General features: G+C 46.9%; 1 protein-coding gene across 1 annotated transcript in view; it reads right to left on the bottom strand.

Annotated features, from left to right (window-relative positions):
• Positions 1–17,923, bottom strand: part of LOC119448019 (transmembrane protein KIAA1109 homolog) — a 431,927-nt gene that overhangs the window by 23,409 nt on the left and 390,595 nt on the right. Inside the window, exon 30 of the mRNA XM_049665124.1 lies at positions 1,267–1,701. Within this exon, the coding sequence (XP_049521081.1) occupies positions 1,267–1,701 (435 nt within the window). The remainder of the gene's footprint in view (positions 1–1,266; positions 1,702–17,923) is intronic.

The raw sequence follows: 17,923 nt of genomic DNA, 5'->3' as shown, positions 1-17,923 counted from the left end.
AAAGTTGCATTTGCCAGTTGCCTTTTAATCACAGTGAAGATGATGTGGGCTGTAAATGTCTGTAAAAGTTCACCAAACTGAGAAAACGTCGTAATTTCCGCATTGTAGGAAAATGTAGGATCCAAAGTCGCAAAAAAATTTGGCAGACTTAACTGTAGTTGATATCTACGTAATGTGAAGCATTGCACGAACCACTGCAGCACGAGATGCCAATGCGCGCTGAGCTGGTGGGGCTTGAGTGGCTCGAGATGCGCATTGTAGTTTTTGAGGTGTCGGTAAGGTCACGTTTGCGCTCCTTGAATTCGACCTGGGCAGCAGCTCCTTCAAGCAGGACATTTTGACGGGTTGTGATGACCATTGTCGTTTTTGCGGCTTCGGTAAGCTTACGTTTGCGCTCCTCAAATTCTGTCTGGGCCAGCAGCTTTTTCAGCCAGGGCATTTTGGCGGGGAGTTTTGACTTGCCCACTCGCGAGGATCGTTGCGGCACAAGATGCAAGTGCGCTTCGAGCTGATGGGGCTTGAGCAACCCAAGATGCGCTTTGACATTTTCCTATTGTGTAGTGTTTGAACACGTCGATAGGAAATCGAAATGAAATCAAGCTGGTGGGTGACACAAGAATATGCTGCTACCAGAGTGGAACATGACACTCGCTTCACGCCGCCTGCAGCAGGGAACGGTGACGTGTTCCGGTTATCGCCTAAAACCGTGCAGTATGCTTCCAACGGCACTACGCCACGTGCACTGTGAAACAGATATGTGAAGGTGCTAAACGCAGGATTGGTGACGACAGCTGTCAATGAAATGGGCGATGACCTGTGAGGAGATTTGCTGGTACTGGAAAAGGAAACAGTGCATGCCGGCATTTTTATGCGACACAGGCGGGCGAGTACTGCAGGGAAGCTGCCAGGGGTGCGCCCACTGCTCTTGATCATGCATGCGTTATGCCTTTTCTTCTTCATATATTATCTAGCCCAGAAAACAAAACACACCATCACAGTTTGGCAATGTAGTCAACTGTTAGTGCCAAAAGACCGCATTTTTTGGGAACGTATTCACTGAAGCGTAACTGTATTGGGTCATTTTTTGTGTTCTCGATTGGAAATGCTGGTGGTGAGAAATCGTACAAAAAGGGATTGTATCAACAAGGTTCTACTGTATTTGAGGTAAAAAAAAATCATTTGAATCAACCTGAACAGCAGCTCCTGACATCAGGTGCAAAAAAGAAGTCTTTTTGTGAAAGTTTACAGGCATGCAAGGCAGCCCACCTGTGGGCCAAGCACATCCTGGGCCTCAGTGGCAAAGTGTATGCTGGGATGCCGAAGGCTGAACAGGGCCCAGGCCTTGGATCGAAAGCTGACGCCGTGAAAACAGGCGAGCGAGACATTCCCACCTCGCAGGTCCATGCTCCCGCCCACCAAGGTGCCATGCAGGGGCAGGCGTAGACCCCAACCCAGCTGCAGGCCCGAGACCAGTGCTAGGGCCCCTTGCCAATGTCGCTGGTGGGCATGCCGGCTCTCGTCTCCCCCCCCACCCATGCGGTCAGCACGACGTGGTCGAGGCCCAGCCAGCCGCATGGACGAGAACACACGTCGACTGCTGTGGAACTGCTGGGAGAAGAACTCCTCCAGCTTGGCACCCATCTTGGCCAGGTCGGGTGTGGTTGACTTGGAGATCAGTAACTGCAGCTGGTCCCAGTGCACCTGCGAGACCCATTAGAAACAGCTGCAAAAGCACTTTCTGGGAAGCACTCTACTACAAAAATTTAAAGAAAACTTTATTCATAACAGAGATATTACATGCAAACAAAACCACAATACCAGACTGAACCAGAACCCTAAAAATGCACCCGAACTGCAATTTGGGCTGGATCTGAACCCAAACTGATATTCTTGGAATTTGCCCAAACAAGAACTGAAGGCAACCTCAGGAAATTAATAATAACGGTTATCAGTTTGGAATTAAATGGTTCAAACATGAGGGCAACATCAATACTCGAACAGGTTCATGATTCTTCAAAATAATTATTTTTCAGTTGGAACACCCCACTAGCAAATTTATGACTTGTAAGTTGTGTTTTAGGCGACAATGGGTAAAGACGAAAGTTTATGATAGGTAGCTGCAGCTACCTTGGCAGAGACAATTGCAGGTTTAAGCTTGGTCATGCCAGTTGTGTTCCATGGCTGAAACACTGTTTTAGGGGCTACGCGAAATGAATGTTTGTGTTGGGTCTATCTGTTAGTCCAGCTGTCGTCAGACAATGCTAGCAGTAAGAGAAAAGTCCATTACTTAACTACAAAGCCAGTAAAAAATGCACTTTATAAATTTCAGTTGATACTAAGCAGTGTTTTTCTTCTTCATCTAATTTCTTCCTAAAGCTTTTTAACCACTGGAAATCATATTACGTTAAGCCATGTGACAAGGATTGATTTAGAAACGATGTGCTCAAGGAGGGAAACAGTGATAGGTCACAAGCTACATGCAATTTGAACAATAGAACAAAGAATGCGTTTATTTAGCATTTGTTTTTTTTTTAAAGCCTACACGCGTGATGCCATGCTTGATGCCATGCACAAAAAATATAAATGCTATCAATGTCGGTGATTGCTACACAGCAATAGGAAAACCAGCGAGCGCAACAGCATGCATTCTTGTAACCTCAACACTGCTGCAGTGAATTAATGCTGTCACCTCCTCAATGCACAGCAGTGAATAGCATGTGAGATCTGCTTTTGATGGGTCATGGTTGAATGCATGCCTGGTGCCTGCAAACATAGAACAGAAAACAATACTCGTGGATGTAATAATTGATGCAGCTAAGTAAACAGTCCTCAGCCTGGACTGAAATGTGCGCCTTTAATTCAAACACACACAGATATACAGGGTATTCTTTTTGAGCTGTACCAAATTTTTAATATTGCCTGAGGCAGATAGCACAATTATAACCATTGATCAAAATTACTTGATCAGCTGGCCATTACTTCTACTAGAAATCAAATGCTTCATGAACAGTTAACATAATAATTATGCTAATTAACTTTTAAAAAATTACTTCACGGCAGATATTTCAATCTACGAATTATACCCTGTGAGTTCACAAGGCATAATAACTTGGAACGAATTCTCAGGACTGCACCAATTTCGAGATATTCATTTTCAAAGCCCCTGATGAAATGCATTGGCATTCCAGTTACGTTTCTAAAGAAAACGCTTTTTGTGCATTGAAGCAGGAAAGTAACTGGAAGACCAATGCAATTCGTCGGACACTTGGAAAATTAATACCTCGAAGCCGGTGCAGTCCAGAAAATTCGTTTCAAGGGGCTTCGCCTTGTGAACTCAGGGGCGGATCCAGGTTTTTTCTGAGGGGGGGGGTCAGCTTCTGCCAATGATGATGATGATGATGATGATGATGATAGTAGCCCTTCTTATTTACCAAATTCACCGTTTCTGCTCACGATAAACCCACGTTTTATACGTCTAGGGCAACACCTGTAGCCCGCCGTGGTGGCTCGTTGCACTGCGGAGCACGAGGTCGTGGGATCGAATCCCGGTCGCGGCGGCCGCATTTCGATGGAGGCGAAAGGCAAAAACACCCGTTTGCTTGCGTTGTAGTGCACGTTAAAGAACCCCAGGTGGTCAAAATTAATCTGGAGCCTTCCAATACGGCGTGCCTCATAATCACAACTGGTTTTGGCACGTAAAACCCCAGAAAGAGAAAGAAGACCTCTAGTGAAGCCAAATATTGGTTTCTCCGAGCTTGTAGGAAAAGGACGTTACCCAATACAGCCATGTGCTTGGCGGCTGTGCCTGGTAATACAGGGTGTTCAAAACTAAGCTTTATGCTTTTCTTAAAATTAGGCACTGGGAGGCACGCGAAGACCACCTGTGCAAATAAGTTATGTAGCCAGGGTGGCACAAAGTGAGATGATAATCATCGCTGTGAGCAGCCCAATTAAGTAAAATTGAACAATTATTTTTTGTCGACTGCAGTAAGTGGGTATGTTTGTATTGAAAACTTAGAGGCAGTCGTGTTTCTTACCGCAGTAAATAAAAAGTTAATTATTCAATTTTAGTCAATTCGGCTGCTGACAGCGATAATTATCATCTCACTTTGTGTCCCCCTGGCCACATAACTTATTTGCGCAGGTGGTCTTCACGTGTCTCCCAGTGCCTAATTTTAAGAAAACCTTAATTTTGAACACCCGGTATATCTAGCCTGTATTGTTACTTAAAATAAAATTTGGGATGATCTGTTGCAGGATCGTTATAAATGCGTAAGCATGGGTCCGTCTTTGGAGTTCTGTTGGGACACCTTGTTATCCTTAAGGAGATTCTTGATGTTCGGCTGAGACACCTTCGTTTGCTTTGGAGCTCCAACGCGGCAACCACTACGCTGGTTGCTTACGATATGCTATTACCGCGTATGAAGACTCACAACGCCACCTACAAGAAGAACGATGTGGTGTAGTAGCCGAGAGCGCGAGCCAGCGTCTTCGTGTTTTGTTTCCCACGCGACGCCATCCTTTCACACAAGGCGGGAATCTGCTCCCGTTTCTCTAACCACACGACGCCATCATTGGCCCGCGCGCTGGCGTTGGCCGCTGACGTCACGCTCCCCCACTTCGCGGCCGCTGCTCGAGACTTCGTCCCGCTCCGCGAGAACGCCCACTCAGATAAACGGATCCAGTGGCTTTGACCCTACTATGCTTAATATACAGCAATAAAACGGCAAAGTTACAATGAAAAACTTGTAGCGCACGAACGGTACTGTGCTCGTACTGTATAGTGTCAACGTGTAACTGTGATCACAATGAGGGCTATACAGTTAAAAAAAGTTGCCCATGCGTAGTTCTTAGTTTAGCTGTTAGTTTTGTACAGGGTTTGTCCGAAAAGTAATGTCAGTCAGCCGATTAAAAGGAGATTATTGATCAGATCGGTACAACACAATAAAGTGTTTCAAAATAGGCTCCTCCTGCGTCGTTACATTGCTTCTAGCGAGATTTCCAACCATTGAAGGCATCACGGCAGGCCTCCTTAGCAATTTCCTTTAGAGCCTTGGTGCAAGCCTCTTCGACTTTGCCAACTGTCGCGAAATGATCTCCTTTCATGGGAATTTTCAAGCGCAGAGAGAAGTCTGGAAGAGCCACGTCAGGACTGTAGGGCGGCTGGGGAACCTTTGGCATCTTTCAATCGGCCAGGAAGCGGGTCACGAGGCAGGCGGTGCAGGCTGCATGGTGCGTTGTCATGGTGAAGTTTCCAATCGCCCCCAATATCAGGCCGGGTGCGATGAATCCTTCGTTTGAGTCGCTTGAGCACTTTCACGTAGAATTTGGCGTTTACGGTTGTGCCATGGGGTACAAACTCATGGTGGACAAGGCCACTGATGTCAAAGAACACAATCAGCATGGTCTTGACCTTTCACTTGCTAATTCTGGCCTTCTTGGGGCGAGGGGATGCCGAGCTGTGCCACTTGGCACTTTGCCTTTTTGTTTCGGGGTCGTATTCAAACACCCAAGTCTTGTCACCTGTGATGACATTGTCCGAAATGTGGGGGTCACTTTCGCACAAGTCCCAAACCTCCTGGCACGTTTCAACTCGGCTTGATTGTTGGTAGTCTATTAACATTTTGCGCAAGATCTTCGCGCACACTTTTCGCATCTGAAAGTTATTCGTCAAAATCTCTTGAACGGTAGTTTTTGGAATGTTTACTGTCTGTGCCACTAAACGGACACTCAAACGAGGGTGTGACTACAAAAGATCTCTCGCGCGCGTCACATTTTCGTCGGTGATGGTCGTTGATGGCGGTACAGCGCGGGCTTCATCGCTGACCTCTTCACAACCTTCTAAAAAGACCTTATGCCTCCTGTAAACTTGACGTTCTGACAAACAATCATCACCAAAAGCTGTCTTTATCAGAGGAAAAGTTTTCACTGCAGACATGCCGAGTTTCGCACAAAACTCGATGGCAATCCTTTGTTCCAACGAGCGCTGCATTACGGCTCGCACGGTAAATGAAAATCAGTTGAAGAAAAATCTTGTCCTTACTCTCCACATGGTCGCAGACGACTGAGCGACCGCGCGTGCGTGAGCTAACTTCCCCCTCCACCAATCCCAACTGGTCTTAGCGCGCTGCGACGTATAGTCGCTTCACAATATAATCACTGACATTACTTTTCGGACAAACCCTGTATATGAACACTTCAGCAAGTGATCTCTTTCATTAAGCGGGTTGGTCCAGGAACCGATGACAGCCAATGAGGCAACCGATGACACCCTAAGGGGCAACTAAGTTGATCAGGCGCGAAGGCGCTCGCGCAGACATCGGGGTGCTTGGCAAAAGGGACGTCCCCTCGTTCATTCGACGCCACCGACGGGACGAGTAAGGCACCGCCGGTGCCAGGAGGTCCAAGGTGTTCATGAGAAAAAATAACTATGGCAACTTCGCGACACCACACACCGACGGAATACAACTAAGCTTGTGAGCGAGCTAGCTTTACTTCTACATGGCTGATATATCACTGGTACTCGCGAAAAATACCTTTGAAGAATGATGGTGGTCGTATTGTTTTGCGACAGGGCCATCCCCAAGTCAGTGAGCCGGCGATGCAGAAATCTGAGGGGGGGGGTCAGGACATCCGGACGTCCCCCCCCGGATCCGTGCCTGTGAACTCACTAGCTAAAATTCGTAGATTGAAACATGTGCCATAAAATTATTAATTAGAAAGGTAATTAGGACATTTATGCTAATTATTCAATTAAGCAATTTTGATTTCTTGTATCGATGGGAGCGAAATGCGAAAAGACCCTTGTACTTAGATTTAGGTGCACGTCAAAGAACCCCAGGTGGTCCAAATTTCCGGAGTCCCCCAATACGGCGTGCCTTGTAATTAGATTGTGGTTTTGGCACGTAAAACCCTAAAATTTAATTTTTGATTGCTTGTATAAGTAATGGCCGCCTCAGCGAGTAATTTAGATCAAGGGTTAGAATTGTGCTATCTGGCACAGGCAATTTTTAAAAATTTTGTGCCGCTAATAAAGACACCCTGTATATGCACAAATTAAATGCCACATCTCGGGGGAAAGAAATAAAACGAAACCAAAACTGAAACTAAAATCACAACGTACTCCCTTTAGTTTAACATGTTAGTGATATTAGTCGAAGTTAGTATCGGAGAAGCCAAACATGCACTAGTGTGCTACACTATGTAAACAATTCACTGAATACATACAGAGTTATCATTTTTAAGTTCTATGGAATTTTTAAAAATTGCCTGTTGTAGAAAATATAATTCTAGTCATTGAGATCGATTGTTCAGACAGGCAGACATAACTTGCCCGAAAAATAGAAACACATATTCAACTAATTAACAAAAATTAAGTAACTTTCTAATTAACCCCTTAAGTGTTTTATTTTTTTGAAAATTTCCTTACCAAACATGCCTATTTCCTTTATTGCTGATTTCAAATCATATTGTACTAAAAAGCAACTACTCGATGTTTAAAAAGTATTTGCACCACATACTAACCAAATCAATTAGCTTTTCAGCCACGTTGCGATTGGTTTCATCGACCACTAGTGTAATCAGTTCATCAAGAGAAACTGCTGTATGTACTCCAGACGGTCATCTGGCGACATCAAATTGAAAGTCTTGCCTGGAACGGCTAAAAATGGAGAGGAGGCTTTGCACCAGAATTGTCGACATAAAGTTGCACCCACTGACGAGCACTCGCAATGTTCGCTTCAGAGATGTTCTTGTCATCACCAGAAGAACTGCTCAATTCAGCATCCCTATCGCTGTCTTCTTCATTTTCAGACACAAGATAAACATCGGTATCCGAATCATCTTCATTGGAAGAAGATGACGAAGATGAAAAGCTTCTTTTTCGGGTTGACGGGCCAACTATGCATGTGTCACCGCCACTGGATGCCATGTTAAAAAAAAAAAGAAATACAGTGCTCCTGCCGCAGGAGAAACCGAAATTGTCAAGTAAGTGCTTCTATCTGGTGGGCGACATGCCATCTAAGCCATAGAAGAGTGCTCCTAGTATTGGACATTCAAGAGGAGAACCTATTCTCGTCTTGCCACACACATTTAGGACACACATTGCAATTTAGGAATTCTAGCCAGTGAGTTTGTCAGGCGTATCCAATAGGGATGAATTTCCAGAATGACACCAGTTTGGAGATATGCACCATGAAACTCGCTGTAAGAATGCACTGCGGGTCCACTTACTTTTTTAACAAAACGCTTTTTTATGCATTCAAGCACAAAAGTAACTGGAACGCCCTTGTATTTTGTTCCACACTTTGGGAAATGACATCTCAAAGTCGGTGTCATCCTGGAAATTCATTTCAAGTAGATTCATCTTGCAAACTCACTGGCTACAATTTGTTAATTGAAATATGTGCCATAACGTAAGTAATTAAAAAGTTAATTAGTCAATTTTTGTTAATTTGTTGAGTATGTGTTTCGACTTCTCATGCCAGTAATGTCCGCCTCTTCGACTAATCCAGCTCAACGACAAGGATTATGCTATGTGCCACAAGAATTTTTTAATTGCGTAATACTTAAAAATTATTTATGTGGGAGCGGCAGCAGTACTGCAGTCATGTCGCTTAAATCCGCATGGCTTGTTTTACAGATTCTGCCGTTGACCGTCACTTTTGCTGCCTCAAGTGGACAAGGAAACGCGTCATTGATCGACTTCTCGACTTGGCGATTGCAAGCGGATGACGTGATATGGCCAGGAAACTGGGCGTCGCCAGGATCACCTTGCTTTCCGGAGCCTATAAAGCCTTCACCGCATCGCTACTTCTTCAGTGGGAGCGGCAGCAGTACTGCAGTCATGTCGCTTAAATCCGCATGGCTTGTTTTACAGATTCTGCCGTTGACCGTCACTTTTGCTGCCTCAAGTGGACAAGGAAACGCGTCATTGATCGACTTCTCGACTTGGCGATTGCAAGCGGATGACGTCATATGGCCAGGAAACTGGGCGTCGCCAGGATCACCTTGCTTTCCGGAGCCTATAAAGCCTTCACCGCATCGCTACTTCTTCAGTGGGAGCGGCAGCAGTACTGCAGTCATGTCGCTTAAATCCGCATGGCTTGTTTTACAGGTTAGTTACTATTCGCCTGTTTCATTTAAGTCAGATTCTCTGTGTCTAATTATGCTGCCGCTCCCAGTGAATTGTGTTGATGCGATAAACTTGTTGTGGTCTCATTTGAAACTCTTACTTTGCGGGGATATTGAGACAAATCCCGGCCCTACTACTGAAGAAATGCTGCAACTTATTCTTGAGACACAAACACAAATGAATTCTAAGCTTTCTTTGTTTGAACAAAAACTTGATAAAGTGGCGGCGACATGCGCGAGACTGGAAGGTCTCGAAATCACTGTCCGCAACCTGGAACAGACAATTAAACAACAAGGAAAGAAAATTGTTGAATTAGAGGACAGGGCTAGGAGGAACAACATTATTGTGTACGGAGTCCCGGAGAGTCCCAATGAAACAAAAGAAGGAATTGAAAACGCAGTTGTGAAAGGTATCTTTTCTGATCGCCTTGGTGTAGAAGTGACGTCGATAGAAAGAATTCATAGGCTGGGGCAAAAGAAAAGAGACCAAGATAGACCTGTTATTTTGAAGCTTTATAATCACAAGGAAAAAGAAGCGATTTTTGAGAACTGTAAGAAACTGAAAGGAACAAACGTGAACCTTTCTCATGATTACTCGTATGAAACGCAACGAAAAAGGAAAGAACTGTGGCGTTCTGCGCAATCAGATAAAAGGGCTGGCGCGAAGGTGAAGCTTGTTAATGACAGGCTTTTTATCAACGGAACGGCCTACACATGGGACCTTGTGCAATCATACTCGTGTACAAGTGCCTAAACATTCAGCTTCTGCGTCTCGCGACAATGTATGACATCAAAAGCCACAGGAAATAAGGCTTATAAATGTTAACGCACGAAGCATTGCTAACAAGCATGAACAACTTGAACGCATGTCTTTGTTATATGACCCCCATATAATAGGAATAACGGAAACTTGGTTGCACATTGACATTCAGAGCGATGAGGTATTTCCTAGCGGCTACAACGTTATTCGAAAAGACAGGACGAGTAGGGGCGGTGGCGTTGCATTATTGATTAAAAAAACGTTTAAATATGAGTCGCTCCCGAACATCGATGATCATGAAAGCGTTTGGTGTCGGCTATTTCTCGGTGAGACTATATTACTTATCGGCGTAGTATATAGATCACCAACAAGTTCAGTGGACTTTTTTGAGAAAATTGATGCTTATTTGAGTGCAATCACAAATATGCGAAGCAGAATAGTACTTATGGGCGATTTCAATTTACCGGGTGTTGATTGGAATAGCCGAATTTCAGGTTCCTTAAATCGTTTGCACGCGGACGTAATGTTGGAAATAATGGTAAACCACAGCCTAGTACAAGTAGTGAATTGCCCAACACGGATACAAGACAATTGCCAGTCAATTCTAGACTTAATATTTTTGTCTGATAAAACTTTCACCCATGATGTCACTGTTGAAGATGGGATATCAGACCATAAATCTGTAGTAGTTGTCCTTAGTGCGACAAACGAAAAATTAACTAAAGCCCGAACAGCATACGTGTACGATTTTCAACGAGCTGATGACACATCAATTCTGGATGCTCTGGAAATAGGTTTCGACATGCTTCCACGGGAAAAAGATGTAAATAAATTGTGGGAGCACTTTAAGTCCCTGGTATCACATTGTTTATCTCGGTTTGTTCCCAGGAAAGTTAAGCGAATAGAAAGGGCCAACCCGTGGGTAACCCGCAATATTATTCATTTAAAGCGCCGACTGCGACGTGCTCTAAAAAAAGTTCCAAAGATAGCGGCAGCGATTTCGGCGCTTGGCACCCAGATACGAAGAGAGCTGAAAGATGCCCGAACTCGTTTCTTTTCGTCTACGCTGACTGATTACATGGCTCATAACCCGAAAAAATTCTGGAGGTACTTATCTTCTTCAAAGCCAATGATACATGGTGTTTTAGTCAATGAAACCGTCTGTAGCGAACCGGTGAGAATGGCTGAGGCTTTTAACAACTACTTTGTCACTGTGTTTTCCTCTAAGAAAGAATATCTGGTAGAAGAAGCTGGGGTAAATGAAGAACGTAGTAGTGACTTCATTATTTCTAAAGACGGAATCGTAGCACTACTTCTAAATCTAGATGTGAGGAAAAGTTCTGGTCCCGATAAAATACCGAATGCGTTTCTGAAACGTTATTGTGAATGGGTTTCTAATTTTTTAGTAGAAATATTCACTGCTTCCCTCGAAATGGGTGCCTTGCCAGATGACTGGTTAGTTGCCCGCGTTGTTCCGATCTTCAAAGCTGGAGACAAGCTAAAATTAAGTAATTATCGTCCCATCTCGATAACATGCACCGTATGCAAACTACTTGAACATGTAATTAACAAATATCTGGCTCAGTATGCCGAAGACAATTTATTCTATGCTAAACAACATGGTTTCCGAAGGCGCTTATCAACCGTTACGCAGCTCTTTGAAACAATTCAGTATTTTGCAGATACTATAAACCAGAAAGAGCAAGTTGACGTTATTGCTCTGGATTTCTCAAAAGCGTTTGATAAAGTCTGCCACGTAAAACTTATTCAAAAACTGAAAACATACGGTATAAATCCCATGGTGGTAAAGTGGATTGAGGTAGTGGATAAAGTGGATTGAGGCGTACTTGTGTAACAGACGGCAGTTTGTGGAAATAGCTGATGAGTACTCAGCTTCATTGCCTGTCACCTCTGGGGTGCCCCAAGGATCTGTAATAGGACCCCTGCTATTTCTGCTTTACATCAACGATATTGCTAAAGATGTGGACCCACTAATTGAGGTTCGCCTTTTCGCGGACGATTGTCTGTTGTTTTGTCGAGTGAGGAGCGTCCACGACCAATCCCTGCTAAATGATTCCCTAAACGTAATTTCTAATTGGTGTGCAGCATACGACATGGAAATTAACTTTGATAAATCGGTCTGCATGAGCGTTACAGCGAAAAAATCCCCATTGCAATTTAATTACAAAATTGGACTTAAGGAAATTCGACGAACCTTGAAGATGAAATATCTGGGTGTTACCATCACACATAATTTAAGCTGGAACGAACATGTTGCTAACATTTGTGGATCAGCACAGCGAAAGCTGGGAATGCTTCGGCGGAAATTAAAGCAAGCGTCCCCTGACGTAAAGCTGAAGGCTTACACTACGATTGTTCGACCTACCCTGGAGTACGCGAGTATAGTGTGGGACCCGTATCGACGAACTCTAATAAATCAGATCGAGCGTATACAGCGTCTTGCTGTGCGCTTTATTTTTTCTAAGTACGAGAGAACTGAATCTGTTACCGCATTGATTGATAAGGCAAACCTTCCAGATTTAGCTTCACGAAGGAAAATAGCCAGGCTAAAATTTTTTTATCAATTGTACAATGGCATGTTAAACCTAAATCCCGGACTCTACTTGCGGCCTCCTGGCAGAGTGTCACCTCGGTCCTGTCACCCATACGTTGTTAGACCTTATGTGCCTAGAGTCGATGTTTACAAACATTCGTTTCTGGTCAGAACTATAGAAGAGTGGAACCAACTTAACTCAGAAATATTTGATGGTATGAATTCGCTTGCGAATTTTGAAAGAAACCTAGAATCATTATATGTTTAAATTCAATGTTTTTTGGCATTGTACTGCGATATTTCTGCTGCTGTTTTGTTTATGCTATTGTATGGTGTTTATACATTTTTACTTTCAGTTTTCATTGTGTTGCTTGTATTACACTGTTTGTATATTCGCTCTTAGTATTGTGAATTATCCCACCCTGTAACAGCCCGAAAGGGCTCACAGTATTGAAAATAAATAAATAAAATAAATAAAATTATCACCTAGTATACTGTACGCCATATACAATATGCAACTACTTTGATACATAGTCTTTGAACCAAGCACGCGGTCGGTGTTCCCGTGCCGGCCGCTCGGCGGGCAGCAGACTGCACCACCAGAAGGCAGCGAACTGTTTGCTAGCATCGCTGAGAATGTGCTGGCGTCGAAGCACCAGATTGCCCACTTCATAGTGGACGTTCCGATGCGAGCGGTCATACTGCGCCTTCTGTTGTGCCCTAGCAGTGCGAAGATTACAGCGTGCTTTATGTAAAGCTTCCGTCATCTTGGCACGTAGATGCGTCGCGTATTCAGCTCGTGCTGACGGCGTGACTGGCATTCCGCTGTGTTCCGCGAGAACCCTATCCATCGGATTTGGCAGCTCTCTCCCCAGGTTGAGAGAAGAAGGCGCATACCCAGTCGAGCGGTTCACTGTCGATCGCAATGCAAACCCGATCTCTGGAAGGTAGGTATCCCAGTCCTTATGTCTTTCAGAGAACGCGACAAGCATGTGCTTCATGTTGCGATTGACTCGTTCAGTGGGGTTCGACTGAGCATGGTAGGTTGTTGTTTTCTTGTGCTTAATGCCAAGTGCGGCGCATGAGTCAACGAACACCTTTGCAGTGAAGTAGGATGCATTGTCCGTTATCAACTGCTCCGGAAAACCAAACCTGGTGAAAACCTCCATCAACTTATCCATGATCACTCGTGCCGTCAGTTTTCGTAGGGGGAAAAGTTCTACCCATTTACTGAAGTGATCCGTGACCACCAGCAAGAATTTGTTCCTGCTCGGTGTTGTGGGATACGGTCCCATGACGTCACACGCTGCGATTTGCCAGGGAGTCTGGCTGTCGATAAGCGGCATGAAGCCGGGCGGTCGTCCGCCTCGGGGCGTCACGCTTTGGCACATATGACACGAGCGGGCATAGCGAATCACGTCCCTTTTCATGCCTGGCCAGGTAGCGAAGCGACACAAGATAAATCTTGGGGCCGCTCGCGTGCCCCGCAATGCATGAGTCGTGAAAGTAGCGTAGCAGTGCTCCTCTCAACGTGCGCGGTATCACCACCTTAAACGCCTCACTTGTTTCGTTCTCGGTGGGAATATACCGCAGCAGGATGCCGTCGGAATTCAGCAGATAGGAATCCAGCGCTCTCACAGCATTACCAGCTGTTTCTGAGCGCTCCGCACCGACGCAATACCAGCTGCCTCCATGTGCGTGGCGACTGCGCCGCCCGGCTCCTGGAGCCCGTCGAGCACTTTTCGACAAAACATATTCTTTTGCTGAGCCTCAAACAGCTCCTTTCTACTGAAGACAACTCCTGCAGAACCGTAAAAATCTACGTGGTTCACGCGCTCGCCCAGGTTCGACGGTTGTTCCACGTTCCTTACTCGGGCTACGGCCAGGGTTTCTTGCTCGCCTCAGACTGGCGCTCGCGAAAGTGCGTCAGCTGCAGCATTGCTTTTTGATTTGCGGTACTGCACGGTTAAGTCGTAACGCTGCAGCAGCAGTGCCCAACGCGTCAGGCGGGCACTCGGCTTGCTCAAGCGCCTCAACCAAGTGAGAGCCATGTGGTCAGTCTCAATCGTGAATGCCACTCCGTCGACATATAAGTCGAACTTTCGCAGCGCTAGCGAAAACTATTGCGAGACACTGATTCTCTGTCACTGAGTAGTTCCTTTCTGCCGGCGTCAACGAACGGCTCGCGAACGCAACCGGTTGGAGAATGCTTCCGTGCTCCTGAAGCAAAATTGCACCTAGACCCAAGTCACTTGCGCCTGTTTGAATCACAAACTCCCTATTCAAGTCAGGCAGCTGTAACTCTGCCGTGTCAGCGAGCACCTTTGTGAGGCCGCGCAGTGCCGCCTCCTGCTCTTGAGCCCAAGTCCAATGCTTGTCTTTCCTCAAGAGCTTCGTTAAAGGCGCTTGCACTGCCGCGCAGTCTGGAATGAATTGGTGGTAAAAGTTTCCCAATCCCAGAAAGCGTCTCAGTTCGCCGATATCGACAGAATGCGGCCGTTGTCCAGCGTGGAACCCAACAGCGATATTCTGGTCGCAGCTATCTGAGCTCTACTCGGGTTCAGCGTGATACCCGCGGAGCTAGGCCTGTCTAGGACTTCTCTCAAGTGGCGCAAGTGCTCGTCGAATGTTTTCGAATAAACCACTATGTCGTCGAGATATGCGAGAGCATGTTGCCACTTCGCATCTCCTAGAACTCGGTCCATCAACCTCTGATAAGTAGCGGGAGCTCAAACTAAGCCAAAAGAACTAGCATCGAGCGACGTAAAGTACTTCGCCCCGCCTAGGTTAGATACCAAAGAGGAAATGGAGGGTAGAGGGTACGCATCCTTCTTCGTAACCTCATTCAGCCTGCGGTAGTCTACACAAAGGCGATAAGTATCGTCCTTCTTCAGGACTAGAACTACCGAGAAGCCCCACGGGCTGTTCGACGTTTCCACAACGCCTGTGTCGATGAGTTCGTCTAAGGCGCTGTCAAGTGCTTTCCGCTTAGTCAAGCTTATCGGCCGAGGATTACATTTCCACGGCGCAGCTTCACCCTTGTCTATCCTGTGCCTGACTAGCGTAGTGCGGCCCAGACGGTCTGTGAAAATCGTGTCGTATTCGTACAACAGCGATGACAGTCGTGCCCTTTCTCTCTCTGGCAGGCTGTTGACCTCTGACAAAAGTGGGTGCGCTGCCCCTTGCAACACCGCGGCACAATGTTGTGCCACCATCTCTCTATTGCTTTCTTCACCTTTACTGATTACTGTTTGCTCGCTCGGCTGTGGCTGGGTGTGGCCTGCTCGCGCCGCACCCGGAGTCTGGCGTGTCTCCGCAGGCACGGGCGCTTTTGCGAAACGCTTCAAAGCGCCCGTTCCATTCTCTCAGTAACCTCTGCTGCCGATGTCTATCAAAATACCCAACTTGGCGAGAAAGTCTCGACCTAAAATAACAGGCACCGACAGACCGAGAAGATGTACGAGGCGTTGTTGCCTGACGCGTCTCTCCCAACAGTTAACTAGCCTAGCTGCACCGCTCGATCGTGCTGTGCTGGAAGCAAGGCGGAAAGTGGTGTCACTATCTCTTAAGCGGATATTGTTCTCGCGGAGATGATGTAACACTTCGTCACCAAATAAAGAAGTGCTTGCCCCAGTATCCAATAATGCCGCAAAGTTCTTTTGGGCTATCGTTAGCTCGATAAAAGGTGCCTGTGAGTCCGCGACATTTCCTACGCGACAAGCCAAAGGCGCAAGTAACTCGCTATCACCGGTTGTGTTCGAGATCGCCGCCCAGGACCCAAAGTGGATCACCTATGGCCTCGCCCGTTTTCCGAACCACGTGCTCGACCTCGGCCCGGCGTGCTTGCGCAGTCACGGGCGATGTGCCCCAGTCCTGCCGCACTGGTAGCAACGGCCACCGAAGCCTCAGTGGCGTGGGCACCCGTCACTCCAATCCGGCGGGCCGTAGCTTCCACGCTCGGCGGTCGGTATGTGCTGCTCTTCCGCATTAGTCGCAAGTTCCTGTCACGGCGCACTGCGTGCCGCATTATGCTGTGCTGTTTTCAGTGCTTAGGCGTACGGGTTGTGGGGATGCGCGACTCTCACGCGTCTCCTGTGGTCCGGCTTCACCGCGCGGCTGGGCGCCGGAGGCGGTCGTAGTGGTTGCGGCGCGTTGCGAGAGATGGCGCGAGTGTCGCGATGCTAACGTCACCAAACGGCGGGGTGACTTGGGAGAAAAAGGTCGAAGGCGCTCTCTCTTTGGGTTGGGATCGGTGAGCGACGCGGACGTCCCGCGCGTGCGCTGATCCACGCTTCACGAGACGTCTCGCGTGGCTCGGAGCGGGGCACCGATATGAACGAACAAGGATCGTTTGAACGCGCCACCGTTCGCGTGACCGTACACGTGAACGATTAGGCGATGGTGTCACAGCATGGGGCGAACGTATTCGCTTGCTATCGGGTCGCGGTGAGTTGGACTTCCTTGATTTGTCGCGCGCCCATGTGAATGCTCTATTAGTTGCAATTCGGCTAGTGTGTATTAGTGTATGAAAGGCGCAATAAATGCCCTTTTGATTGTTTGCACTACTGTTTTGTCGTTGCTTTGTCCCAAGAGCATGTGTGAGACCCCACATCTACATGTGAATGCTCTATTGGTTGCAATTCGGCTAGTGTGTATTAGTGTATGAAAGGTGCAATAAATGTCCTTTTGATTGTTTGCACTACTGTGTTGTCGTTCCTTTGTCCCAAGAGCATGTGTGAGACCCCACATCTGGCGCCCAACGTGGGGCTCTTGGGGCATCGGACGATAATTTTAACAGTTTTGCTCGGTTCGAGATGTTTCAACCGAAGCGTAGTCCTAGCGTGGATTTTGATCGCTAGTGTCGGCGGTGTGCTTTCTTGAGCGAGGCGACGGTTGCTGTAGCGTGTTTGAACTTTTCAACATGCTAAGCCTTTTCGCGAGTGTTTTGAGGTACACTGGTCGGTATGAGAGCCACGTGGTCTGCATCCTGGGAAAGCGAGGCCTAGCGCCCGCGGAGCATTGGCAAGCCTGAAGCGAGTGAGTACGGAAGCCCTGTGGGTGGTCGAATTTCTTATGTACATAGCTTCTTCTATATCTTTGACTTCGGAAGTCGAGGCTCAGGGAGCCGGGTAGCCGCGGGCCACGGGTGTCGCTACGGGCTGACTGGTATTGCGGCCTGGCACCAGGCGCTCCGGCACCGTCTGGGACGGTGGGCGCCGTCAACTCGGATGCTGTGTGCACCGAGCGGAGTAGGACCACCTCACAGAGCTAACATCTCATCGCGGCTGCCTGTTGTGCCCATTTTGGGTGATGTATTCTTTTTTTTGATGCCGGTTGTTGTCAGGATAGCGACGCATTAGGCCTAAGGCTTTACGAAGCCGCCTATCGCACATGGAGGGACACAACCTGGTGGACCGTGGTGTTGAGGTGTCGCACATTGCTTCCCTCATTAGTTCGCATCGCACGAATTGAAATTA

This window comes from Dermacentor silvarum, chromosome 4 (assembly GCF_013339745.2).
Source record: "Dermacentor silvarum isolate Dsil-2018 chromosome 4, BIME_Dsil_1.4, whole genome shotgun sequence".
NCBI lineage: Eukaryota > Metazoa > Arthropoda > Arachnida > Ixodida > Ixodidae > Dermacentor > Dermacentor silvarum.
Note: the sequence above shows the minus strand (reverse complement) of the source record. Positions and strands in the feature narration are given on the sequence as shown.